The 25,359-nt window shown below is 59.9% G+C and overlaps 1 protein-coding gene across 3 annotated transcripts; it reads left to right on the top strand.

The window, feature by feature from the left end:
* The first annotated feature begins 1,144 nt into the window (after window positions 1-1,144).
* WIZ (WIZ zinc finger) lies at window positions 1,145-25,054 on the top strand. 3 transcript variants are annotated; one of them, XM_069478094.1, is made up of 13 exons: window positions 1,145-1,176; window positions 2,618-2,881; window positions 7,837-7,909; window positions 9,526-11,687; window positions 12,985-13,308; window positions 17,176-17,346; window positions 18,240-18,743; window positions 19,763-20,158; window positions 20,721-21,269; window positions 22,339-22,866; window positions 23,075-23,494; window positions 23,763-23,958; window positions 24,887-25,054. In XM_069478094.1, exons 2-13 carry the CDS (start codon window positions 2,677-2,679, stop codon window positions 25,044-25,046), a joined length of 5,688 nt encoding a protein of 1,895 aa, XP_069334195.1. In that variant the 5' UTR covers window positions 1,145-1,176; window positions 2,618-2,676; the 3' UTR covers window positions 25,047-25,054. The 3 variants fall into 3 exon arrangements, with proteins under 3 accessions (XP_069334195.1, XP_069334203.1, XP_069334211.1); XM_069478102.1 differs by lacking the exons at window positions 1,145-1,176; window positions 2,618-2,881; window positions 7,837-7,909; window positions 9,526-11,687; window positions 12,985-13,308 and adding an exon at window positions 15,656-15,911; XM_069478110.1 differs by lacking the exons at window positions 1,145-1,176; window positions 2,618-2,881; window positions 7,837-7,909; ... (1 more) ...; window positions 12,985-13,308; window positions 19,763-20,158 and adding an exon at window positions 15,656-15,911.
* Window positions 25,055-25,359: the final 305 nt, after the last annotated feature.

The raw sequence follows: 25,359 nt of genomic DNA, 5'->3' as shown, positions 1-25,359 counted from the left end.
TGATTATATATATCATATGTACATTTGTTGAGGTTTTCTGAAACTCTGAGTTTGGCAGTAGGAAAACAATAATGAACTGGAAAGACAGGATTCCTGTCCTCATGGAGCTTATACTCTAGCAGAGAGAAAAACAAACAAACAATCATGCAATTGGTGGACGGATGTTCGGGTGGCCGGGCGGAAGGATGTGCGTAGGGATGGTTGGTTACTCACTTGGTTGTATGAATAGATGGGTATTTGCTTGGGTGGTGGGTTAATGGGCAGGGAGATGGGAAGTGGATGGGTGGGTTGAGTGGGTGTTTGGAGGGATGAATAGGTGGTGAGAGGGGTGGAGGGATAGGGGATTAGTTGATTGCCTGGGTAGATGAGTGGTTGGTTGATTGAGCACATGAATGAATGGGTGGGGAAATGGATGGGTGGTTGGATGTGCCATGTGCAGTGGATACGAGAAGACAACAGGCTTGTGATGTGTATGTGATGGGGTAGTTCTGGAAGCTGTGATCCTGGGGTCTGGGTGGAGAAGCAGGGCTTAGCATTGAGAACCTAGGGTAGCTCTAGGGGCATGGAGGTGCTGAAGTCATGTGTGGATGATGGAGAAGGAAGGAGTGAGCTCGTGGTTGGAAGGTAGCTAATTGGGGGCAGGGACTGGAAGCTAAAAAGTGGCTGGGTGGAGTCCTCAATGACCTACTGGGGAACTTCTTGGCCCCCTCCCCACTCTTCTAGTACTTTTAGCGAACCTAGCTTTGGAAGAACCAGTGGGATGATAAGGAGCCATTGGGGGCGGAAGGACAAGGGTGTTGTCATGGTAACAGAGCTTCTCCCTGGACTGTAGGGCCGCGCGGGCCCTTTAAGGGTGACCCGCCTGGCCACTCCCAACATGGCGGCGCGCCCGCTGGCCGACCCCCCCCCGGGCGTCGCGGGTGGGGGGCGCCCCGACCTCCCCATCATGGCGGCGCGGCGGGGCTGTCGCGCTGAGGTCACGGCGGCGCGCCGGGGGGGCGGGGCGGCGGGGGGAGCGATTTAAAGGGACAATGTCCCCTGAGCGGTGGAGGCGGCGGCGGCTGCGGAGGCCGCGGCACCGGCACCGGGAGCGGCAGCAGCGGTAGCGGCAGCGACGGCCGCACCGAGGAGGGGAGCTCTGAGCCCCGGCACCTGGCCGGCGGCGCCGCCTCCCCGGTGAGGCCCGGCCTGGCCTGGGGAGCCCGCGGGCGGGGCGGAGCCGAGCGGGGAGGGGGAGGCCCGGGCCGGGCCCGGCCAGGCGGGACCCCCTGGGGCGGGGGGCGGGGGCGGGGCCTTTAGGGGCGGGGCCTGGCCGGGGGCGGGGCAGCGCAGGTGGGGGGAGGGGCGGGGGTCTTGGGGCAGGTGTCCCCCCTACCTCGGAGCGTCCCGCGGGGTCTCCCGCCCCGAGGTGCACGGGCGGAGGGCGCATCCCCCAGAACCTGGCCCCTCGAGGGGTGCGCCGGCGCGGCGCAGCCCCCACCTCTGCGACCCCTGGGGGGCGTCCGGGCGGGAGCCCCCACCCCACGCTGCCAAAGTGCTCCGAAGTTGCGGTCCCGCCCGTTCCCCGCGGGCAGTGCCCACCCGGTAGACAACCGCAGGTGCTTCCTTCGGGCCTGGGCAGAGACCCCCCGCAAAGACTGCCAGCCCACGGACGAGCCCCCTGGGAGCCCCCAGGCCCCCGAGGGCAGCGCCTGCAACCAGGCCTGGAGCCCCGGCCCCGCCCCGGTTGCCTGGGCCCGGCCTCCCCACCATCTCCCTGGGGAGGGAGCCTCATTCCTGCCCTTCACTTTCCGCCGTTACCTTGAAGGTATTTATAGGTGGAGAGGACAGCCTCCGCTCTCTAGGGTCCTCATTTCTGGACCAGGAGCCCCATCAGTCCCTTTGACCCACGGACCAGAGCAATCTTGGTTGGAGGGTGGGGGAGTGGGAATGGAGGAAGCCAGGCTAAGTGTGCATGAGGGATAATGTTGGGGAGAAGAGAAAGGGTTAATGCTGGGGTCACTTGAGGTTGTGTGTGGGTGAAGGGGTTAATGCTGGGGAACCCTAAGGTCCGGTGGGGGGAAGGGTTGGAGTGTGGGAAAAGTGTAGGGTAATTGATCTGGGCAACCAAAGAGAGAGAAGTGAAGGGGTGAGGATGGTGGGACTCCAGACAGTGTGTAGGATCACAGTGTAGAAGTGTCTGGGATTCGTGCGAAGAAAGGGAGGCCCCGCCATAGGGTGTGCATGTGCATGGAAGTGAGGGCACCAGTGGGGAAAGTGCAACTGTGTATGAACCAAGAAAGGCATCTGGAAGAAAAAGTAGGATTAATGATGGAAGAAAACAAGATTGGCCGAGTATGCATGTGTAAAAATGGGGTAAACTGAGGCAGTACAGGATCTGTGTAGAGAGGAGTTGTTGGTGGGGAGACTGAGGAATGCTGAGGGTAGGGGCCATTGGGATATAATGTGCATAGATAGGGTCTCAGCACCATTTACTTAGCTCACCTGGGCTGGGAGGTAAACTGAGGCAGTGAGCTACAAGGGTGAGAACTGGGGGTTTGAAGGAGGGGAAACTGAGGCAGAATCCCTTTCCTATGTCCCCTAAGTACTTCCCTCTCTCTGCCTGCCCCACCCCCAGACCCACAATGCCCCGCTGAGCCAGCCCAGCAGCTGAGTGGAGCCCAGCAGAGAGCACCCATGGAGGGGTCCCTGGCAGGTGGCCTGGCTGCACCAGATCGTCCTCGAGGCCCAGAGAGACTGCCCGGCCCGACGCCAAGGGAGGACATCGAGGGTGGGACTGAGGCTGCTGAGGGGGAAGGTGGCATCTTCCGGTCCACCCGTTACCTGCCTGTCACCAAGGAGGGCCCCCGAGACATTCTGGATGGCAGAGGTGGCATTTCTGGTAAGAGGGTGGGCCCTGTGGCCCTGTGGGAGCATCCAGCCCCATCTCTAAGGCTCAGTGAGAGCCAACGCCCCCAACCCAGCAGGGGCTTAGTTGAGATTCAGATTCCACTTGGGCCCAGAGCCTTCTCTTCGCACTCTGTTTGGCTTCTCATGTCACAGTTGTGAAAACAGATGTCCGAGAAGCCAGTGACCAGACCAAGGCCCCCCAGTGGGTAGCAGGGAGCTAGGACTTGAGCTCAGGTCAGCCTTACATTCTCCTCTGAGTGCACTACTTGGTTCCAGATGCCCATCTCAGCACCCCAGCCTCCCCACCCCGGTGCACCTGTGCCCCAGGTGTAGCCGGCTCCCATCAGTCTGTCCCCGGCTCCCTCTTGCTGTCTCCGTGAGTCCTGTTCTGAAGGCCTGGGCTGAAACAGCTTGTGCCCTCTAGTGGCTAGGTAGAGACTGGGTAGTCAGCAATGCCTCCCACCCCTTTGTGCCTCGATTTACCCAGTAAAAGGGTATCTTACACTCTCCGCACCTCAGGATTTATTACACATTCATTAAATACTGAGCACCTAATGTGTGCCAGGCTTTGTTCTAGGTGCTGGGAATACAACCATAAACAAAAGAGGCAAGAGATCCTACCCTCCAAGGGCAGATGTACAACAGCAACTAAACAAATACCATAAGAGCAGCTAGTGACAGATGCTGTAAAATGGTTAAACAGAGTGCCAGAGTTGTGCCCGGGGACCCTGGGAAAACTTCCCTGAGAGGGTGGCATTTGAGGGGAGCATGGAATGAATGGTGGGAAGGGCATGCCAGGCAGAGGGGACAGCAAGTGCAAAGGCCCTGTGGTGGGGAGGAGCCTGCTGTGTTCAAGGACCAGCTAGGAGTCTGGTGTGGCCACAGAACAGTAGCCTGACATATCAGACCTCTCCCTTCATCTCCGAGGCCTGCTCCAAAGGCTTTGGTTTTCCAGAACCTCCAAGCACCTGCTGAGGAGTTTCCTACATGCCACGCATCTCATGTCATTCTCAGGAGAACCCTGTGAGGTAGTCTTAGTTATTTTCATCACCATGTCAGAGATGGGGAAACTGAGACCCTGAGGGGTGAAGTAAATTGCCCAAGGTCACACGGCTAGGGTGGAACATAGCTTGACCACCCTCACCTTTAACCACCACGTGGCGTCCTTGCAGATCCTTGTCCTGTCCTGGCCCACTGTTACCACTCATGATGCTCAGATGTTAGAGAGTGCCAGGCACTGGGGCACAGCAGGGACCAAGCACATACCACCCCTGCTGTCATGGACCCCACCATCAAAGGCTGGGGGGACAGACATGCCACCAGGTGTTAGGACACAGTTGCTGGGGCTGTGATGGGAAAGCACCTGGCCTGTCTAGGGGGTGTCCAGGAGTTCTGCAGAAAGTGGAAGAAGTTGAATGAAGGAGAATGAGCCAGACAAGGGGGTCTGGGGGCTCCACACATGCAAAGGCTTGGAAGTGGCCAGTGGCACCTGCAGGTGTCAGGCAGGGGGATGGCAAGGGGAGACCCCTGAGGGCAGAGGGTTAGCCCAACAGCACCCAGGGAACCTTAGCAATCCCTTCGTCCAAACCATTATTTTCTGAAGCTCAGAGAGAGGCAGGACCTTATCCCAGGTCACGCAGTTGGCAAGGGCAGGGCCGGGACCTTGGCTTTGTGGGATTCTGAGGGTACAGTCTCTGGGGTTCCAGGGCTCGTTCTGAGGGATTGAGCGTCTCTTCTCTACCTGGCAAAAGCCCCAGGTCTGGAAAGAGGGGAAAAGGTAGGCAAGTGTGTCCATCGTCACTGCCCCCTCCCCGCCCCAGGCAGTCGGCCAGGGTCTCGTGCACGCATGCGTTTAACAGCCTGGGAAGGAGGGGGTGTGAGTGCCGGAGGGGCCAGGCCCACCCTGAACAATTTCCCTCAGCACACTGGGGCAGGGGTGGGGCAGGTTGACTCAGAGTGGGGTCGCAGCCTGGAGGTTGGAGGGACACCTGAGTTTGGGACAACGTGTCTCTCCTACTGCCCTTTTGGCCTGCTCGACACCCTCCCTTCCCTGATATGGGCACCTGCCCTGGGAGTCTTGTGATGTCTATAAATAGGAACAGCCTCTGGGGCTGCTGTTCCTGGGCCCTCCCTCATCCTCACTCTGCCCCCCAAGGACACCCTGGGGTGGCCACCTCCAAACTTCTCAGCCTGGACAGGGATGTGTCTGCTGCCTCCTTTGTCCTCCGTTATGGCTGTTGGCCTGGACCCCCCATGTCCCCCCTGCAGCCTCTGCCTGATACTCCTCTCAGGCAGCAACGGTTGGGGGGCTGAGCCAGTCCGCATGGAAGAAGAGTGTGTTGCATGCCTGGTGTTGTGTCGGGGACAGGGGACCCAGGGACAAATGCCACATCATTTCTGCCCTCATGGGGCCCCAGTGCTGGGGAGAAAATCAGAACGTGGAGTGAGCAGGGCCTGAAGCTCTGGGTCCAGCCGCCACCAGCTTCCACCCTGGGACGTCGCTGAGCCAGCCCCCACCCCCTCGGGGGCTCTCACCACCCTTCCTTCCCTCTGCTGCTGCTTCTCTGGATGGAGAATTTCCTGTGATGTCGTCGGCACCCTGCGAGACTGGGTTGTTCCCAGAACAGAGGAGGAAACTGAGGCTCGGAGTGGGAAAGGTGTGCCCTTCGGGGCACCACTGGGACCTTGAACTCAAATCTGTCTCTGGCTCCAAAATCTAGGTTCTTGGCTGTTCTATCAAGTTGAACCCCGGTCTTGGGATTCAAACTGCTCGAAGATGCCCCTCATTGGCAGCATTTACAGTCCCTCTTGGGGGACCCCATATGGCAGGAGTCCGTAAGGGTGCCTTGGCATGGCTACTACATGAAGGCAGCGTCCCAGCCACCTCCTCTGACCCACAAGGACCCCTGGATCCCCATCCATCCCTGTTGGCAAACCCCACCCCAAGGTGTCTTGGACACGGGGTCCAGCTTGGCCTGCTTCCTCCAAAGTCACTGCCACTAAAAATAGGAGCCTCACCGGAGCTGTTCAGACAAAGAGGCCAGCACGGCCCCCTGGCTCATGGAATCTTAGACAATGGCAATCACAGAATTCTTAAATCTGGGACGCCCAGAATCTCAGGAGCCTGGGGGCCCAGAATCTCGGAAACAGGACGCCCAGGACCCTCAGACCCACGCCCCTGGGTCGCGTTGGGGCTGGTTACATGCGCACCAGTTGCCCTCTACTGGAAAAGTCCCATCTATGACCCATGTGTTCTCTAGAGACCCTGCATCTGTGGTCTTGCTCCCTTGGCCGGTCCACATCTTGCCTCCCCAATTTTTATGACCTCTCCGTCACCTCACCCTAAAACCAGGCCTTGTATCCAAGCACAGCCCTGCTCCAGGTTAGGCTACCCCAGTGGTCCTAAAAATGGGGCACTTCTGCCCAGGTGACATTTTGGTAGTGTGTGGAGACAGTTGTGGTTGTCATGACCGTGGGGCGGGGAGATACTGACATCCAGAGGGTGGAAGGCAGGGACGCTGCTCAACCCCTTGCAGGGCAGGCCCCACCACGCAGAGTGATCCAGCTCCAGACATCAACAGGGCCAGGGCTGAGAAACCCCTGTAGACACGCCAATTTCTGCATCCCCCGCCCCAGCTCCCAGAGGCCACACAACAGCCTCAGCCCTTTTCCTGGGCTCAGGAGAAAGCCCCTTAGGCAGTGACCATACCTTTCTGACCAATCCTGCCTTCCTATTTTAAATGCCTTGGTTCTTGACGGTCCACTCTCAATTTCCTGGGCCAAGTGGATGGCGAGAGATTGGAAAAAAGATTTAACCCCAGCCCCAGCCCTCTTTTTGGACTGTCCTCAAATTGAGGCGAATCCAGCAATTGCATCTGTCAGGCTCTGGACGGGACACAAGTTCCCCTAGCGTGTTAACTTTGGCCCAGGCAGTTGGCCTGTTCCCCGATTGGCATGCTCGCCGCATTAGGCAAGCGTGGCGGGCAGAGGAGACGTAGGCCAGGATTCCTGCGGTCGCTCCAGGCATTGGCTCCACAGGCGGATAATGGAGAGTTGGCTCTATCTGTGTTTTGGTGGTGAGGAGGGGGGCTGGGGTCCCGGGATGGGATTCCCTTCTAGGGCTCAGGCCTAGGAGGGGAGCCAGACGGCAGGGATGGGCCCTCGGCAGCTCAGGCTAGAAGAGGCTCCTCGTTCATCATCTGGCAAGGATTTGTTGAGCACTTGCTGCATGCCAGGCGCTGGGACGTTGCAGTGAACCAGGCTGACAAAGTCCCCCTGCTCTAGTGGAACTTATGTGCTAGCAGGGAACCTAGACAAGCAGTCATTCAGAGAGGGAGGGAGCCAGGTAATTTCAGGGAGTGCTAAGAAAGAAAACAGGTGCTGAAAGAGAAAATCAGAGGGGCTCACTTGAGTAGGTGGCCAGGGAAGGGTGTTCTGGGCAGAGGGAACAGCACGTCCAAAGGCCCTGAGGCTGGAAAGAGTTAGGTGGGCTTGAGGCTTCACGAGGAGGCCTGTGCAGTCAGAGCAGAGGCAGTGAGGGCCAGGGAGGGAGGTGAGGTTGGGGAGATCCACAGAGGTCTGACCTCATAGCCTTGTAGGTGGCATTTGGAAAGCTGGCTTTTGTTATAGGTATAATAACAAGCCAGGTGAATTTTCTACCAGCGTGTGACTTTAAAAAATCACGCTGGCTGCCAGGTGGGGAGAAAGAGAGGAGGGTTGGAAGGCAGTAAGCCCCCTGGGGTCTGGCCTTCCAGGAGAGCCCAGGGGACTCCTCCAAAGAAACCCCTTCTAGGGCTCAGGAGTGTGGAGGCCAAAGGCCTCTCAGGGAGAGGAGTTAGGAGCCAGCAGGGACCTTCCGAGGTGCCCGGCAGGGTTCCTGGAGCTGGGGTGTGGAGGGCCCCAGCCAGGGGGACCCCAGCCCCTCAGGGTCTCCCCTCTCTGTTGCAGACGGGCAGCCCCATCCCGGCCTCAGCGAAGCCCTCCCCCGTGCCACCTCCGCCACCCATCGGATCAGCAGCTGGTGAGTGCCATGCTGGCCCTGACCTCAGGGAGGGCAGGGGGGCAAGCAGGATGTGCCCAGGCCCAAGAGAAGCCCCTGGGGAATGAGAAGGGGACAGGAGGGAATCAGGAAGCCAGGCAGGAGGAGTGGCGGCCCCCCGGGCGTGTGCTGGGAGTCGGGGGAGGTCCTGGGATTGAACACAGACAGTCAACTCTCATTATCCCCTGCAGGGCCACAGAGGCAAGAGCCTAGAGGTTGGATCCTTGGAGTCCTCTCTCTGTCAGGTGACCCTTAGAATGATTCTAGGCCTCTCTGAGCCTCAGTTTCCTCGTCTGCAAAATAGAGTCCATAAGATACATCTCACAGATTTGCCTTGAGGTGCCAAGGGGCCTTGGGTGAGCACACCAATCAAAAGCAATGCTGGTGGCTGCCACACTTTATTAAACGGCTTGGCGGGTGCTAATAGGTCATACTAATCTTATCAGGATTAATAACAGCTGCTACATGCTGGGCTCTCGGCAGGTGTTTCCCGCCCACTGAATCTTCACCACACCCCCAGGAGGATGGCCCTGTTGGTATGGCACATCACTGATGGCGCTTAGAGAGGGGACCCCGTGGTTTCTGCTCAACATCCGGGTGCAGCCCATTTCTTCATCCTTTCCATGGGTGTGATCAGTGTCCCCTCATGGAGGCAGGATCTTGAAAATGAAGGGAGAGTTGATCAGGACGGTCATGATAAAAACCCCAGTGAGCCAGGCATTGGGTGAAGTGAAACATTTCCTGAATACTGACTTGTGTCACCTTCACCCTATGCCACATGGGGCCATGGTCCCCACTTGAGGCTTTGGTTGTGCATTTAAGTAACCACCTGCCTTGCATGATGTTTTTATTGATTATGGGGATGAGAAAGCTCCTTAGATGTTGTATAAGGATGAGGGGGTGGTTCCTGGTTCTTGGGAATTACCCCCATTTTTAGGATTGGGAAACCGAGGCCCAGAGAGATTGCCTCACCTCCCCCCACTTCACCCCCACCCACTGCCCGAAAAGCTCAGGGTCACTGGGGCCAGAGGCTGAGCAGGGACCTTCCACCTCTCCTGCCTCTGCCCTTCCAAGGGGGGAGATACAGGGAAAATTGACATCCTTTGAACTGTCCCACCACAAAGTTAACGGTCACCCACTTGGGAGGACAGGTGAAATGAAATTAACAAAATCACCCCCGTTTGGGGAGGACCAAAACAGAAGCAGCCTTGAGCACAGGTCAGAGCCTTGAGTCCTCCCCGGGGAGAGGTGAGAGTTGATTGTGCCGCCAGACTTAAGGACACTCCGTGGAGGTGGCCACATCCCCGTTTGGCCCCAGGTGTGGTCTCTGTATGTTCCCCCATGATGCAGAGGGGCTGGGCTATGTGGACAGGTGCGTCCTGGAAGTTGCACCTGGCTTTTGACCCAGCGGCTTCCAAAGGGTCCACATGGACTCCCCCCACCTCCTTACCCTCACCCCCACACTCCTAGCCCCTCTAAGGTCACCTTAGGCTGGACCTCTGGGGCCTGCCTCAGATGCTTGGGAGGACTCCCATCACCACCCTAGGAAGGGAAACTGAGGCCCCTGCTAACCTGTCCCCATTGGCACTTCCTTGCAGCTGCTGGGACGGAGGCAGCCTGGACTTCCGGCCGGGCTCCCCGCCACCCCATCTCCTCGGCCACTTCCCTGGCCCCCCTGATGGCCGGGGGCCCTGGGAGCACCCCATGGTCCAGGAGGCTGGGGAGGGCATCCTATCTGAGCGGAGGTTTGAGGACTCGGTCATTGTGAGAACCATGAAACCCCACGCTGAGCTTGAGGGCTCTAGAAGGTTCTTGCACCACCGGGGTGAACCGAGGCTCGTGGAGAAAGCTCCCCGGGGCCGCCACAGGTTCGACTGGCTTCAGGACAAGGATGAGCAGGGTCCCCCCCAGGACACAGGGCTGCACTTGGACCTGCCTCCCCAGCCGCCGCCGCCGCCACCGCTCGCCCCCTTCAGGAGGGTGTTCGTGCCCATGGAAGACACCCCCAAGGCACTGGACGTGGCAGTGGTGGGCACCAGAGAGGACCTGGAGGATCTCGAGGGGTTGGCCCAGCCGTCTGAGTGGGGCATGCCCACGTCAGCCTCGGAAGTGGCCACGCAGACCTGGACAGTGAACTCGGAGGCATCCGTGGAGCGGCTGCAGCCACTGCTGCCCACCATTCGGACCGGGCCCTACCTGTGTGAGCTGCTGGAGGAGGTGGTCGAAGGGACGGCCATCCTGGACGACGATGAAGATGAGGAGCCGGCTGTGTTCCCGTGCATCGAGTGCAGCATCTACTTCAAGCAGAAGGAGCACCTCCTGGAACACATGAGCCAGCACCGCCGAGCCCCGGGCCAGGAGCCCCCTGCCGACTTGGCCCCGCTGGCCTGCGGCGAATGTGGCTGGGCCTTCTCGGACCCCGCCGCCCTTGAGCAGCACCGGCAGCTGCACCAGGCCTCCCGGGAGAAGATCATTGAGGAGATCCAGAAGCTCAAGCAAGTCCCTGGCGACGAGGGCCGGGAGGCTCGGCTGCAGTGTCCCAAGTGTGTCTTTGGCACCAATTCCTCCAGGGCCTTTGTGCAGCATGCCAAGATGCACATGCGTGAGCCACCGGGCAGGGCTGCCAAGGAGACTTTTGGGGGCAGCAGTGGGGCTGGCAGCCCAGGCCCCGAGGCCAGCACCCTGGTCTATCAGCCCTATGGAGCTGCCTCGGGCCTCGGTGCCTGTGTCTTCTGTGGTTTCCCCGCTCCCAGTGAGACCCTGCTCAGAGAGCATGTGAGGCTGGCGCACGCCCGTCCCCACTGGGAGGAGGACGGCGAGGCTTTCGAGGACGACCCCGACAGCCAGCCGGGCACTAGCCAGGATGTGTACGCCTGCTTCCCTGATGCCACAGGGGACTACTTTGGCAAAGCCGAGCCTCGCTTGGCCCCCATGTGTCGGGAGAGCCCTGCTGGATATGACCCCAGCCTGGCCTTTGGCCCAGGCTACCAGCAGCTGGGCATGAGGGATTTCCCGCTGTCAAAGCCACTCCCGCATGGCTCCGGCCAGAGGCCTCTCGGAAGGCTGGCCTTTCCCTCCCGGTTAGCATCTGCCCCCTACTCCTTACAGCTTGGAAGGAAGAAAAGCACTGTCCACCCGCAGGGGCTGGGGGACCAGAGGCGTCCTTGGAGTGAAGAGGAGGAGGAGGAGGAGGAGGAGGATGACGACGACGACATAGTGCTGACCTCTGAGATGGATTTTTCCCCCGAAAATGGGGACTTCGCACCCCCACCTGTCCCCAGCCTCATCCCACAGCCAGCCCTAGAGCTGAAGCGGACATTCCAAGAAGCCCTTCGGATGGCGGAGGCTTCGCGGGCCCAGCAGCGGCAGCTCCAAGGGATGGTCCCTGTCGTGCTGGTGGCAAAGCTCGGGCCACAGGTCATGGCTGCCGCGGTGGCCAGGGTGCCCCCGAGGCTGCAGCCTGAGGAGCTGGGGCTGACGGGGGCCCACCCGCTGGACTTCCTGCTCCTGGACACACCGCTGGGCGGCCCACTGGGGCTGGACACACTCCTGGATGGGGACCCGACTGTGGCTCTGAAGCATGAGGAGCGGAAATGTCCCTACTGCCCTGATCGGTTCCACAATGGCATTGGCCTGGCCAACCACGTTCGGGGCCACCTGAACCGCGTGGGCGTCAGCTACAATGTGCGGCATTTCATCTCCGCTGAGGAGGTGAAGGCCATCGAGCGCAGGTTCTCCTTCCAGAAGAAGAAGAAAAAAGGTAGGGTAGCTTTGCTTCGGCACCACCTCCCTCCGAGGCCCAGAAGACATGTGGTTGGGCAGCCCACTGTGCACTAAATTCTCCCTTAGTGCCAAGCAGGGGGAAGGTGGCCACTGCTCCTGAGACACCTGAAGCCCCGGCAAAGGCCACGCTGTCAGTGGATGTGCAGGGACACCCCAATGCCCTGGCTATTCCACCAGCTGGTGAAAGGAGTGCTGGCAGAGGAATGAGCCCGGGGGCAGAGAATTTCATTTATTATTTATTCCTTCATTCAATAGACATTTATTTATTGAGCGAGGTCCCCCTGTTCTGGGCACTTGGGGACAGAGCAGTGAACGGAATAACAGTTCTTGCCCTCCTGAAGTTCATGGCCCAGTCCAGGAGGGGTGGGCCCCATGGCCGGCTTCAGAACCCTCAGGGGCTGCCTGTGAGGTATGCAGATTCCTAGGCAACAAGGTTCTGATTCCAGAGGTCTGTCTCCAACGGGAGCACCCTGGGTGGTTCTGACATTGGTAGACATGGACCCCACTTAAGGAGGTGCTGGTGTGGTATTTGTCTGAGTGTGTGTGTGTGCGTGTGTATACGCTAGGGGTTGAGGATAAGGAGTGGACAGCCAGGAAACCAGACAATAATGACGTCAAGTAATTGGGGGCCTGAGTTAGGGGAAAAAGGGAACTAGGAGGCTGGGGAAGTGGAGAGAGAGTCCCCAACTCTACTTGGGGGACTCAGAGAAGGCTCCCAGCAGAGGGCGTTACATCTGTTCCTCCATTTCTTCATCCAACACATACTTAATTTAAAGCACTGGGGTCATCCTGAACAAAAATAGACATGAAAGGCTTGTGCAGTGGCTCATGCCTATAATCCCAGCACGTTGGGAGGCTGAGGTGAGAGGATCGCTTGAGGCCAGGAGTTCAAGACCAGCCTGAGCAACATAGCAAGACCCCATCTCTACAAAAATTAAGAAAAATTAGCCAGGTGCGGTAGCGCACGCCTGTAGTCCCAGCTACTCTGGAGGCTGAGGCAGGAGGAGAATCAAATGTTCACTCAGATCATTGCAAACCCACAACTGGAGAAGTGATTCTGAGGGAGAGAGGCCTAACGCTGCCAGATATGGGACTGGGGGACCTGGGAGGGTCAGGCTTCCTGGAATTGGGGAGAGGGGTGCATGAGCTGAGAGCAAAAGGGACAGCCACAGGGAAGGAAGGCAGTGCAGGGTGAAGCCCTGGGAACAGGGAGGGGTTGGGGCTGAAAAGTAGTCCCCTTCCCACCTCAGGCAGTCCATGTCCTCTCTCCACAGTGGCCAACTTTGACCCTGGCACCTTCAGCTTGATGCGCTGTGACTTCTGTGGGGCTGGCTTCGACACACGGGCCGGCCTTTCCAGCCATGCCCGGGCCCACCTGCGTGACTTTGGCATCACCAACTGGGAGCTCACCGTCTCACCCATCAACATCCTCCAGGAACTGCTGGCCACTTCCGCCGCTGAGCGACCCCCCAGTCCCCTGGGCCGAGAGCCTGGGGCTCTGCCTGGCAGCTTCCTGACCTCCCACCGGCCCCGCTTCCCTCTCACCGTGTCCTTCCCACCCACCTGGGCCGAGGACCCTGCACCAGCCTACGGAGATGGTAAGGGGAGGGGCGGGCCGAGCTGGAGCCCTGACCCTTCCCAGGGTCCCAGAGGGATGAAGGGCCGGGGGTAGAGGGGCAGCCGCTCTGCTTTCCTGGAAGCATCACTTTACAAAGTATGTTGACAGCTCTCACCACCACCCTGCCACTTAGGAGTCATTTCTGTTTTACTTAGGGGATGGTCTGGGGCTCTTTCTGGATCCAGTTTCTCCCTGCCCTTCCTGATGGTGACATTAACAAAGGCTCATGGAACTCTTACCAGGAGTCAGATATTGTTCTAAGCACTACACAAACATGAGCTCATTTCTATCCTCACAACAACCCTATCAGGCAGTTGTTATTATTATTCCCATTTTACAGATGAGGAAACTGAGGCACACAGCTGGTAGAGGTGGAGCTGGGATTTGAAACCCAGGCAGTCAAGCTTACTTGTTCTTGAATGATGTCTTTTATCTTGAGAAGCGCTATTGGATAGAACTTACTAAAATGATGGGTGGAAACATTCTCTAGATGTCTGTGCTGTCCTATAGGGTCACCACTGGCCATGTGTGGCTGTTAGGCTCTTGAAATGTGCCAGTCTAGTGGCAGTCCTATTGGACAGTGCAGCTCTAGAATCTAGATTAACAACCAGTGTTTGATTGGTCTGGCAGCACTGAAACGCCCCTCCTGTAATCGAGTGCTTGCCATGTACTAAGGTATCATCTCATTTGTCACTTATGACTCATAACAAGTCTGTGAAGCTAAGATTGTTGTGTTCCCATTTTACAGTTAAGGAAACCGTGTGTCATCTGCTTTGCCATATGCCACACAGTGGCAGAGCTGGACTTCTGAGCACCTTGTTTGGGGGTGTCTGCAGTGGAGGATAGTTGGAGAACTCCAGAAGTCATATTTGGTGAAGGAGTGCAGGACTGGGCACCGCAGAGGAAGTGGGAAAGTGAAAGACCGAGGCTTGCAAACCCTGAGGCAAGGCCTGCCTTTGTGGGAGCCTTTAGAAGGCAGAGAACTTGGCTGTGAGGAGTAGCTGGGCTTTGAGGAATGGATGGTGTCTGAACAGGGAGAATCGTCCTGAGACTGCTTTGGGCCTGGGGCTTCCTTCTATGTTTCTCATACTTGCAGCTTCCAAGGTCCCACCAAGATCTGTACTCTGGGCTTGGTCACACCCATTCACAAGCCAATTTAGGAAGGCGAAGGACACCCAGGAGTCTGCACAGAGGAGGGTGGGGAGGCACAGAGAGGATAGTGGCTGGTGGAGGTAACACCTCAGGGAGAGGCAAAGTGGGGACTTGACCCCAGGCTTCTTGCTTCTGCTAAAGACTGCCCCCAGGCATTCAGCTCACCCACCTGGCTTGGTTTGTAGTGTCTCACGGGTGGCTGGGAGGCAGAGACAGCTCTGAGGATGGCTGGGGGTGAAGGAGGCAGCTTGTAGCCACTGAGATGAGAGGAGTGAGCCTCTGGATGGGAGGAAGTGGGTTTAGCACTGCCCTGGCCTTGTCCTTGGGAGGGACAGTTATGAACAGTCTTTTAGTGAACATCTGGAGAGTGAGGTGGGGGTGGAGTTAAAGAGTGTTTGGAAAGAGCCTGTAATATTTGACTTGAGTAAGGATGTCCTCGATTAGGGCTAGATCTGGGCACTGGCCCTGCATGGCTGTCCTTAGAAGCCTCTGCCCTTTCCCCAAGTGGGCTGGAGGGGGAGGGTGCCAGGTTGGGGGCGGGGCGACCGTCAGATTCTGGTCCCACCCAGCTGTCAAGGAACAGCTGGAGACAATCGGTTTGATGTTGGGGAGGGAGAAGCTGGCAGTGCTTGAATGTGGTGCCGGCTGTGGGGGTTCCCTAGGACTGCGGGACAGCACCGTTGGGGGACAGCTGGATGCCAGGATGATGTTGGGGGGACCCTCGTGGTTGGGGATCAGATGTCTTGCAGAATCCCCGACCTGGAGGGTGAGACTTCCTCGGAAGTAAATAGGGCCGAGTCCTGGGGCGGGTCCTGGTTCTGCACGTCGGGCTCTAGCAGTCTGGATGCTGTCAAGGGGGATGCGTGTGGCCGGAGGTTTCCCATCCTAGCCGTGCGGATGTCCAGGGAACGGGCTGCGGCGGCAGTTGGAAGCCGCTCAGCGCGCAGCTTGCAAGTACGGGCGAGCGGTGGTGGCAGTGGGGCGCGGGCGGTTTCCTGCGGCTGCAGCCGCCTGCCCGTAGGGCCCAGAAGAGCGTTTCGCTCGTGGCGCTCGGCGCTCGTCAGGCCACCCTGGGCGCGCCCCGAGGGGCGGGGCGGAGCGCGCTCGGCGGCGGCGGGGCTCGGCGCTCGGCTGCTCCCGCCTGGGGCGACCGCCCCGCGTGCGCCGGAGCCAAGATGGCCGCCTCCACCGCCCAGTGCCGAGTGACAAAAGCGGAGACCAAGGCGGCGGCGGGGCCGCGCGCGGGGGGCGTCCGGGAGCGCGCGCCCGCGGGGGTGCCCCCGCCCTGCCCCCCGAGCCCGGGCCCCGCGGCCCCCCTCGCGCTGCCGCCGCCGCCCCCACCCCCGCCGCCGCCACCGCCGCCAACGCCGCGGGACGGGCCCAAGGCCGAGCCGGAGCCGGGGCCCGGGCCCGGGCCTGCTCCCGCGCCGGGTAAGAGCCCGCGCCGGGGAGGGTGCGGGGAGGGGAAGGTCGGCGTCCCGCCCTTCCGTGCCGCCACCCCGATGCCCACCGTCCAGTCTCCGGAACCCCCCCTCCCGCCGGCCCATCAGTCGCGCGGGCCCCGGGCCTCCTGTGGTCGCTCGCAGGGTTCCGGGCCTCAGAAACACTTCGCTGGCTCTCCTCGGGACCCTGACATCTGACAGATGTCCCCTGCACCTCTTGGAGCCCCGGGAGCGTCCCTCGCCATGGTTCCGGTCCCCCGGCGCGGAAACCCACTTCGGTCCTGCTCCATCTGACAGACGTGTCCACCTCACCCGGAGACTTTGATTAAGTCTTCGGTGTCCTAGTCCCCGGCGGCCTCCCGGGCTGCCTACTTCTTGCCTCTGTGGGACTGAAACTGAGCAGGGACCTATCTGGCCCCCTGCCCATCACATCCTCCTGAGCGCCTCCACAGCCCCATCTGACACACAGTCCCTTCATCCTAAGTGCCCTCCCCAGGCTGTGAACTCTAAATTTGGGATTCAACAGGCCTCCCAGGCCTCTTTCTCTGAAAAATTACCCTGGAAAAATTCACCCCTGATTCCCTTTCCCCACATAGCCCTCTCCCAGGAAAGCAGCCTAGCCTGATAGATGCCTTAGAAACTTCACACAAAGTTCTGTGATTCCCACTTTTCCTGTCCCCAATCGGATCACTGCTGAGCCAGGCCCCAGGTTGTCACCTTACCCCACTTAGGGCTCAGCTTGTGATGAGTAGACCACCTCCGGCCCCCACATTGTCTTTATAGCCCCAGCTGCCTTGCCTGGTGGACGTTTCTCACAAGACCTTTGGTGTTACCTCCCTGTTCTTGGCTCCCTGCCTCTGTGTTGCCTCTGTAGTCTCCTGGCTGCCCACACTCTGACCCCCGAGACGGACAGATGTTCCTTCTCAGGAGTTCTGCCCAGAACGATGTCTTCTCTGAGATCCCCTAGTGTGGGAGTCTTGGCTCAGACTTGTGCTGCATCCCCTGACCTGCCCAAGTTCTGGTGGGTGGAAGCTGCTGCTATCCCTGCTGTCATTGGGCAGCCTCAACATCCCTGTGTCATACTGTTGCTGGGGGTTAAGGGTGGAGTCTCAGCTTTCATGGGGTGAGCTGCCTCCCAGAATGAGAGCAGGCACTGAGGATGAGGAAGAAGGGCCATCCTCTCAGTCGTTCTAGGATGGCCCAAGGACAGCCTGAACCTTGCCTGGGCTGAGCCTGTCTCCCCAACCCCACAGGCCTGGGTTCTGAGGAAAATGCAATGGTGACCATGGACTTGGGCTCCCCCCCGCTCCCTAAGAAGAGCCTGCCTGTGCCTGGGGCCCTGGAGCAGGTGGCCAGTCGGCTGAGCAGCAAAGTGGCTGCAGAGGTTCCTCATGGCAGCAAACAGGAGCTGCCAGACCTCAAGGGTGAGTGGCCCAGGTGACATGGCAGGGGATATTGGCCAGGCTGGTCACACTCACACGGGAACTCTCAGGCCTGGGTGTGAATGTGGGGCTCCAGGTTGGCCACAGTTTTCTCTCTGGCACCTTGAGACACCAAGGGGACACCCAGCTGTCTTCTCTCTTGAGCTTCTGCTGCCCCAGGCATGTGTGGCACTGAGTGAGCTGTGTCCTCACTGGGTGAGGGAAAGCCATCCAGAGAATCAGTGGGCATGGTGGCCAGGAGCTCACACTCAGACCCCAGTCATTTGCTGACTGTGACCCTCTCTGTGTTATCTCCTGTGTGATATCAGTTCATCTTTCCATTGATCCTAAGGTCGTTACTGAGTAGTAGCAGGCTCTGGGGTAGCCCTCAGGGATGTGAGAGGAGCAGGATGAGGGGCGAGGAGCAGAGAAGCAGCTAGGTGGGGATAGGGGCTCTACAGGAGAGGGAACGTGGGACCACAGAGACCGTAGCTGGGCGTCCATCCAGCGTTTGGGGCATGAATTGAGCCTCGGAGGGTGGCTAGAACTTAGATCGGTGAAGCACTTGGCTGGCAGGTCAGCATTTGTGTGACTCTGTTGCCAAGGCACCCTGTTAGGTCAGAATTCTGAAAGGTTTCCCACTGGCTGGACCACAGAAGGGCTCTGCCTACTGCTGCGTGCCTTAGGCATAACTCTTCCCCTCTCTGAGCCTCAGTCTCCTTATTTGCAAACCAGACGGGCTGATCACCAGCTCATTAGGGTCATTGTGAGGATCAGGAGGGCTTGACAGACTCTTCCATGGAGGCCGGGTGAGGGGGACCCCAGGGGAGGGGAAGCAGGAGAGCCAGCTCATGGGCCTCACAGCCTGCTCTCTGCTGGCCTCTGTTGCCCTCCAGCCCAGAGCCTGACCACCTGCGAGGTCTGTGGTGCCTGCTTTGAGACCCGCAAGGGCCTGTCCAGCCATGCAAGGTCCCACCTGCGGCAGCTGGGAGTGGCAGAGTCGGAGAGCAGCGGTGCGCCCATCGACCTCCTCTACGAGCTTGTGAAGCAGAAGGGCCTGCCTGACACCCACCTCGGGCTGTCCCCAGGCCTGGCTAAGAAGTCCAGCTCACTGAAGGAGGTGGTCACCGGGGCCCCCCGGCCTGGCTTGCTCACCCTGGCCAAGCCCTTGGACGTACCATCTGTGAACAAAGCCATCAAGTCGCCTCCCGGTTTCTCAGCCAAGGGCCTGGCCCACCCGCCCAGTTCTCCGCTCCTCAAGAAAGCACCGCTGGCCCTGGCGGGCTCCCCTACCCCCAAGAATCCTGAGGACAAGAGCCCCCAGCTGTCCCTGAGTCCCCGGCCAGCCTCCCCAAAGGCACAGTGGCCCCAGTCTGAGGACGAGGGGCCCCTGAACCTCAGTGAGTGCGGGTCCCGGGAGCCAAGGGAGGTCCCGGCGCTGGGAGGGAGGGGGCCTCAGGTTGGGCTCCAGGGCCCAGGGTGGGGGCAGTGGGGACTCCAGCTCCCATGTTGTGAGTTGGCCAGGTCAGAGCACTGGTCAAGGCTCTGTGTCCCCTGTTGGGCCACCCAGCATATGATCATCTGTCTCCTTCTTGACTTTGCTGATCGTCCCTGGAGACCTGGCTGCAGCTGCTGAGTCTGCCAGGGTCACCCCCACCACTTAGGGGCAGCTCTTGGCCTTTTCTGGGCCTGAGGCTGGGGGCAGTGAGGGCAACCAGGGCCCCTGTGGGCCTGGCTTCCCCAGCAGGAATTCAAGGCATCTTGGGTCCAGCAGGTAGACAGATGGTCCAGCTGACAGGAGGTCCCATTAGTTGGCCGTGTCTTCACATCTTCTTGGCTGTCCTTGTAGAGGTGGCACTCTCCCTCAGTGCCTGGGGGTGGAGCCCCGCCTCCTGGGTTTCCTGTGGGCTTGGAAGGTAGAGTTTGGGCAGAAAGCCTCCAGGCACAGTGAGCAGGTTTAATGAGAGTGTTCCTTAGAACCTACATTTGTGGTCATTAAAGTTAGAGTCTAGGGGTGACCCCGGGGTCCTGATTGGCACCTCATGTTCTCTTGAAGTTGCTTCCACTCAGTCTGCTGTGCTTCCCGGAGCAGGACCCTGAGCAGGTGTGCCCTTGGCTGCATGGTGCTTGGCAGTCACCATCCACCCCACACAGCTTCCATAGAAGGGGTCCCAGGGGAGAGAGGGCCTGAGAGCGTTCGATTTGGCCACCCACATCCTTACACTCTCCACACTCACCTTGATGCCAAGAGGCGGGGCAGTTCTGCTTCCCAAAACCTCTCAAAAGAAATGTGCAGCGTGGGTCTTGGATCCCGAGCTACCCGGGCAGCCAAGAATCACATCAGACCCTCCTGCCTCAGTCCCCCAGGGCTGGCCAAGGTGGCGGCCGTGAACCGCCCCCCTGTGTTTTGTCTCCGCAGCTGTAGATAGTGACGGGGGCAGAGAGCTGGACTGCCAGCTGTGCGGTGCCTGGTTTGAGACCCGCAAGGGCCTGTCCAGCCACGCCCGTGCCCACCTGCGCCACCTGGGCGTCAGCGACCCGGACGCCAAGGGATCCCCCATAGACGTGCTCCACGGGCTCATCAGGAGGGACGGCGTCCAGATCCGCCTCCCACCCGGGCACGGAGCCCTGGCCCAGCTGGGGCGGCCTCCCACCTCTGCGGCCCTCTCCTTGCTCCCCCCCCCACCGCCGGCCAAGAAGGCCAAGCTGAAGGCCGCGGGTATGGCCGGCCCCTGGGGGAAGCAGGACCTCTCGGCCGCCGCAGCCGCCGGCATTTTCTGGGCCTCTGATGTGGAGCCGTCTCCTCTCAACCTCTGTAGGTTCTCGCTTCAGCCGCCCCCTCCTCCCTGCGGGCCCTGGAGCCCCTCCCGGGGGGGTCACAGTCCCCTCCCTACTCCCTCCCTGCCGGGGCAGGGAGTAGATAGGGGCCCTTGGCAGTGGGCTGCTAGGCCCTCTCTCTTGGCCTTTGACCTCCATGACCGTGACCCTCCCTGAGAATGAAGGCCAAGAGGGGGGATCCTGCCTTTTGGTGTGGAAGGCGCCCACATCCACCCCAGGTCTGGATGGCACGTGGCACCTAGGCTGCCGCTTCCTGCCCTCCTGCCCCTTGTCCTTGTTGGGACTGGTAAGGCTGTGGAGTCTTGGTTCCGTCCTCCTCCGCCAGGGCCGAGGGTCTGTTCGCTCTGTGGAGCCTCCCTCGCTTCTGCCGGGTATCTGGCCTCCCTGCCCCACTCCTGAGCTCCCTCGCTTGCACCTGCCCTCTGCCACAACCCTAGCCTGTGGGCATGCTGCTGCCCACACCCAGCCGACCAGGACACTCCTGCAGGTGGCCATGCTAGCGGTGCCATGGTGTTAACTGCCCCTTTCTCCTGCTGCAGCCTCCGGCCCAGAGCCAGCACGAGACATCCGCTGCGAGTTCTGTGGCGAGTTCTTTGAGAACCGCAAGGGCCTGTCGAGCCACGCACGCTCCCACCTGCGGCAGATGGGTGTGACTGAGTGGTACGTCAATGGCTCACCCATCGACACACTGCGGGAGATCCTGAAAAGACGGACCCAATCTCGGCCCGGTGGACCCCCAAACCCACCAGGGCCCAGCCCAAAAGGCCTGGCCAAGGTGATGGGCAGCGGAGGTCCTGGCAGCTCGCTGGAAGCCCGCAGCCCCTCGGACCTTCACATCTCACCCTTGGCCAAGAAGTTGCCGCCGCCACCAGGCAGTCCCCTGGGCCACTCACCAACTGCCTCTCCTCCCACTGCCCGGAAGATGTTCCCAGGCCTGGCTGGACCCTCCCTGCCCAAGAAGCTGAAGCCTGAACAAATGCGGGTGGAGATCAAACGGGAGATGCTGCCGGGGGCCCTTCATGGGGAGCCGCACCCATCTGAGGGTCCGTGGGGGGCGCCGCGGGAAGACATGACACCCTTGAACCTGTGTAAGTGTGACCCTGCAGCAGGGCAGGGAGAACAGCTGGAGGGGTCTCTTCCCTGCCTCCCCTCGGGGGTATCCATAGCGCCCAGGGTTGCAGTGGAAGGGAGGATACCCCACAGGTCCAGAGGACACAGGGCTAGCTACGCAGACCCTGCAACTGAGCTGCGTTTTGATTCTCGTTCATTCATACGGGGAGGCAGAATCGTGTCATTCAGTAATGTCCAAAAGATTCTATCTCTTATGCCATCATCAGTTGGTTGCAGCTGCCAACCAGTCTCCTAGGGAGAAAGACTGCGGGGATCAAGTAGTGATGTCTGCCATGGGCAGGAGCGTAGGACCTGGCAGTGGATATGTGAACTGTGTCTTTCTGGCATTCCTGGTAATTAAGTGCTTGGCATTTGGAGTCTGAGTCAAGATCTCTCTTCCTCCACAATCTAGCAATGTGTAACCTTGGGCAAGCTTCCTCATTTGGAAGATGGAGATCAATGTAGTCCCAATTCCATATGGTTTTCTTGAGGATTAAGTGGGACAAAGCACTGAGCTCAGTGCCTGGTTACCAAAAGCTCTCTGTACACAATGGCGGTTACATCACCGTTGCTGGCTTCCCTGTTGCAGCGTCGCTGTGTTCATTGTGCTCAGGTTGATTAAATGCCTGCTGTGTGCTGAGCAGGTGAGGGTGGCCCAGGCTTTGCCTCAGAGCTCGTGTGCATTACATGCTCTGTGCCATGTGTGCTGAACTGTCCCCATTTTAGACCCTCCTGGTCACACTGGGAGGTGGGAGTTTTCATCTCCATTTTGCAGAGGAGGAAACTGAGGCTCATAGAGGGGGAGTGGCTGGCCTAGGATCACACAAGGAGACACTGTGAAGCCAGCTAGATTTGAGGTGACGGAATAAGCAGCAGGGCTGGATGTACACACAGCCTCTGGAGGCCTAGATGAGGGAGCAGGTCCCTGGGGTCTGGTGGCGGGTGTGGACAGGGGCAGCTGGCACTGATACGGGCCTTGAGCTTGGAGGCTTCCTGCCTGCAGCTGCCGCCTCCTTCTCCTCCTCCCCTACCCTGGACCCTCTGCAGCGTCCCGGGCAGAGCCGGTGCGCGACATCCGCTGCGAGTTCTGCGGCGAGTTCTTCGAGAACCGCAAGGGCCTGTCCAGCCATGCACGCTCCCACCTGCGGCAGATGGGTGTGACAGAGTGGTCCGTCAACGGCTCGCCCATCGACACACTGCGGGAGATCCTCAAGAAGAAGTCCAAGCCGTGCCTCATCAAGAAGGAGCCGCCTGCTGGAGACCTGGCCCCTGCCTTGGCTGAGGATGGTGCCCCCACAGCAGCCCCTGGGCCCATGCAGTCCCCACTGCCACTGTCGCCCCTGGCCATTCGGCCAGGCAAACCAGGAGCAGGGCCAGCCCAGGTTCCCCGCGAGCTCAGCCTGACACCCATCACTGGGGCCAAGCCCTCAGCCACTGGCTACCTGGGCTCAGTGGCAGCCAAGCGGCCACTACAGGAGGACCGCCTCCTTCCAGCAGAGGTCAAGGCCAAGACCTACATCCAAACTGAACTGCCCTTCAAGGCAAAGACCCTCCATGAGAAGACCTCCCACTCCTGTAAGCAGTGGGTGGCAGGGTCCCGGGAGGGCGTCCACTGGGGCCTGCAGAGCTGGGCAGTGCCCCTAGTGCTCACACTGACCTCAAGTGGGGCCCCTACGGCAGGGCCCCAGTGGGAGGCGGGATTGGCTCCTGGCCTGGGCAGGGCCGCCTGGGTCTGCCTGCCCTGTTCAGGCCGTGGCTCAGCAGCACCCCCTCCGCCCCACAGCCACCGAGGCCTGCTGTGAGCTGTGTGGCCTTTACTTTGAGAACCGCAAGGCCCTGGCCAGCCATGCGCGGGCACACCTGCGGCAGTTTGGCGTGACAGAGTGGTGCGTCAACGGCTCGCCCATCGAGACACTGAGCGAGTGGATCAAGCACCGGCCCCAGAAGGTGGGCGCCTACCGCAGCTACATCCAGGGCGGCCGCCCCTTCACCAAGAAGTTCCGCAGTGCTGGCCATGGCCGCGACAGTGACAAGCGGCCGCCCCTGGGACTGGCACCTGGGGGCCTGGCCATGGTCAGCCGCAGTGCTGGGGGGGAGCCGGGGCCTGAGGCTGGCCGGGCAGCTGACAGTGGTGAGCGGCCTCTAGCAGTCAGCCCGCCGGGCACCATGAAGGCCGAGGAGCACCAGCGGCAGAACATTAACAGTGAGTGCAGGTGGAGGGGCGTGGGAGGGCTGCAAGCACCTGTGGGCCCACCTGGCCACCCACCGGGCTCTCTGCTGTGTGTTGCCCTTGGTCCCTTCTCCAATTGCTCACCCATTCACTCATCTGTCTACCATCCCGCCCGTCCAGGCGGTGTCCGGTCCCCAGCTGTCCTGTCTTACAAGCGGTGTCCACTTCTCACTTGCTGAAGGCAGGAATGTCTCCAGGTCCTGGCCTTCCTGCTCATCTCCCGTCCCTCTCCCCACCTTAGAATTCGAGCGCCGACAAGCCCGCCCTCCAGATGCCTCCTCAGCCCGGGGGGGTGAGGAGGCCAATGATCTGCAACAGAAGCTGGAGGAGGTGCGGCAGCCCCCGCCCCGAGTCCGGCCGGTCCCCTCCCTAGTGCCCCGGCCCCCCCAGACATCACTCGTCAAGTTTGTTGGCAACATCTATACCCTCAAATGCAGGTACGCTGTCCCCAGGGGAGGGAGACCACTGTGGGGAGCTTCAGAACAGTCTGGGTCTGGTGGGGTCTGGGAGATGTCACCTCAAAGGCTGCCCTTGTGTGTGGCGGGGCCTGGGGTGAGGCCTCCTCACAGACAGTGGCATCTCAGAGCATCAGGCTAACACCCTGAGCTTTGTAGCCCGCAAGACCTGTGTTCAAATCCCAGCTCTGACACTTAGCAGCTCAGTGACCTCGGGCAAGGGCTTACTTACTCCATGCCTCAGTTTCCCCACCCATAAAACAGGTTAGGTAATAGACCTACTTAATAGATTTGAAATGAGGACCAAGTGATTTTAATATTTATAAAGCATTCAGAACTCAGCCTGGCACATGGTAAGCACTCAACAAGTGTCTGGCTGATTAAGAAAAAATAGGTTTACCAAAGTCTACGAGTACATTAGAGACCAGGAAACTGGCAACTGAGATGAGAGGTGACTCGCTGCAGGCCCTGTCAGAAGTAGGATTGAAACCCAGGTCTTTGGAGCCAAGAGCTTGGGCACTGGGCCCCTGCACTTTGAGGCCTCTTTTGGGGACAGGAGGAGGAGAGGGGCCTGGCGAGTTGGGTAGGATCTGCTTCCTGTGCCCTTTACCATCTCAGATCATATGCATCAGTCAGGTGGCAGAGGTGCTTGGGAAGCCAGGTGACCATTACCGAGTACCAGTGACCTCTTAGAGGCAAAGAAGTCTCCATGAGACCCCACTGTGACCCCGTGGTGGGTGGAGGTGGCTGTCCATGGGGAAACATCTGGCTTCTGGGCCCCCACTCCCTCACATCCTGGGCTTGCCTCGTCCACACAGAATAGCCACGGGTGTGCCCAGGGATGTGGGCAAGGCTATGCTTCTGCCTCTGATCACAGCAGTGGCTACTCCCTCTCTCTTCCCCCACGCAGGTTCTGTGAAGTGGAATTCCAGGGCCCCCTCTCCATCCAGGAAGAGTGGGTGCGGCACTTACAGCGGCACATCCTGGAGATGAATTTCTCCAAAGCGGACCCCCCGCCTGAGGAGTCCCAGGCCCCACAGGCACAGACAGCGGCGGCTGAGGCTCCCTAACACAAAAACATTCCAGATCCCCTCTTGTGCCACCTCTGTCTCTCCTCCTCTTTGTCCTCTTCCCTCTTCTCCCTCTTTGTTTTCCGTTTCCAAAGGAGCAAGCCAAAACCTCAAACCGGCACCCCTTGGGGGGCCGGGCACACTACAGCCGGGGCGCCCTTCCCCCAGCCCAAGGACTCTGGGGCCACAGGGTGTCTTCCTTCAGCCCAAGCCCACCTGGTCCAGCGGCGGGGCAGCAGCCAGGTCTCTGGTGGCAGCTGATCTGGTCACAGGGGAAGACAGCACCCCCCCCCGTGAATCTAGCAGCCAGGCA

The sequence above is a fragment of the Eulemur rufifrons genome, chromosome 2 (genome assembly GCF_041146395.1).
Source record: "Eulemur rufifrons isolate Redbay chromosome 2, OSU_ERuf_1, whole genome shotgun sequence".
NCBI lineage: Eukaryota > Metazoa > Chordata > Mammalia > Primates > Lemuridae > Eulemur > Eulemur rufifrons.
Note: the sequence above shows the minus strand (reverse complement) of the source record. Positions and strands in the feature narration are given on the sequence as shown.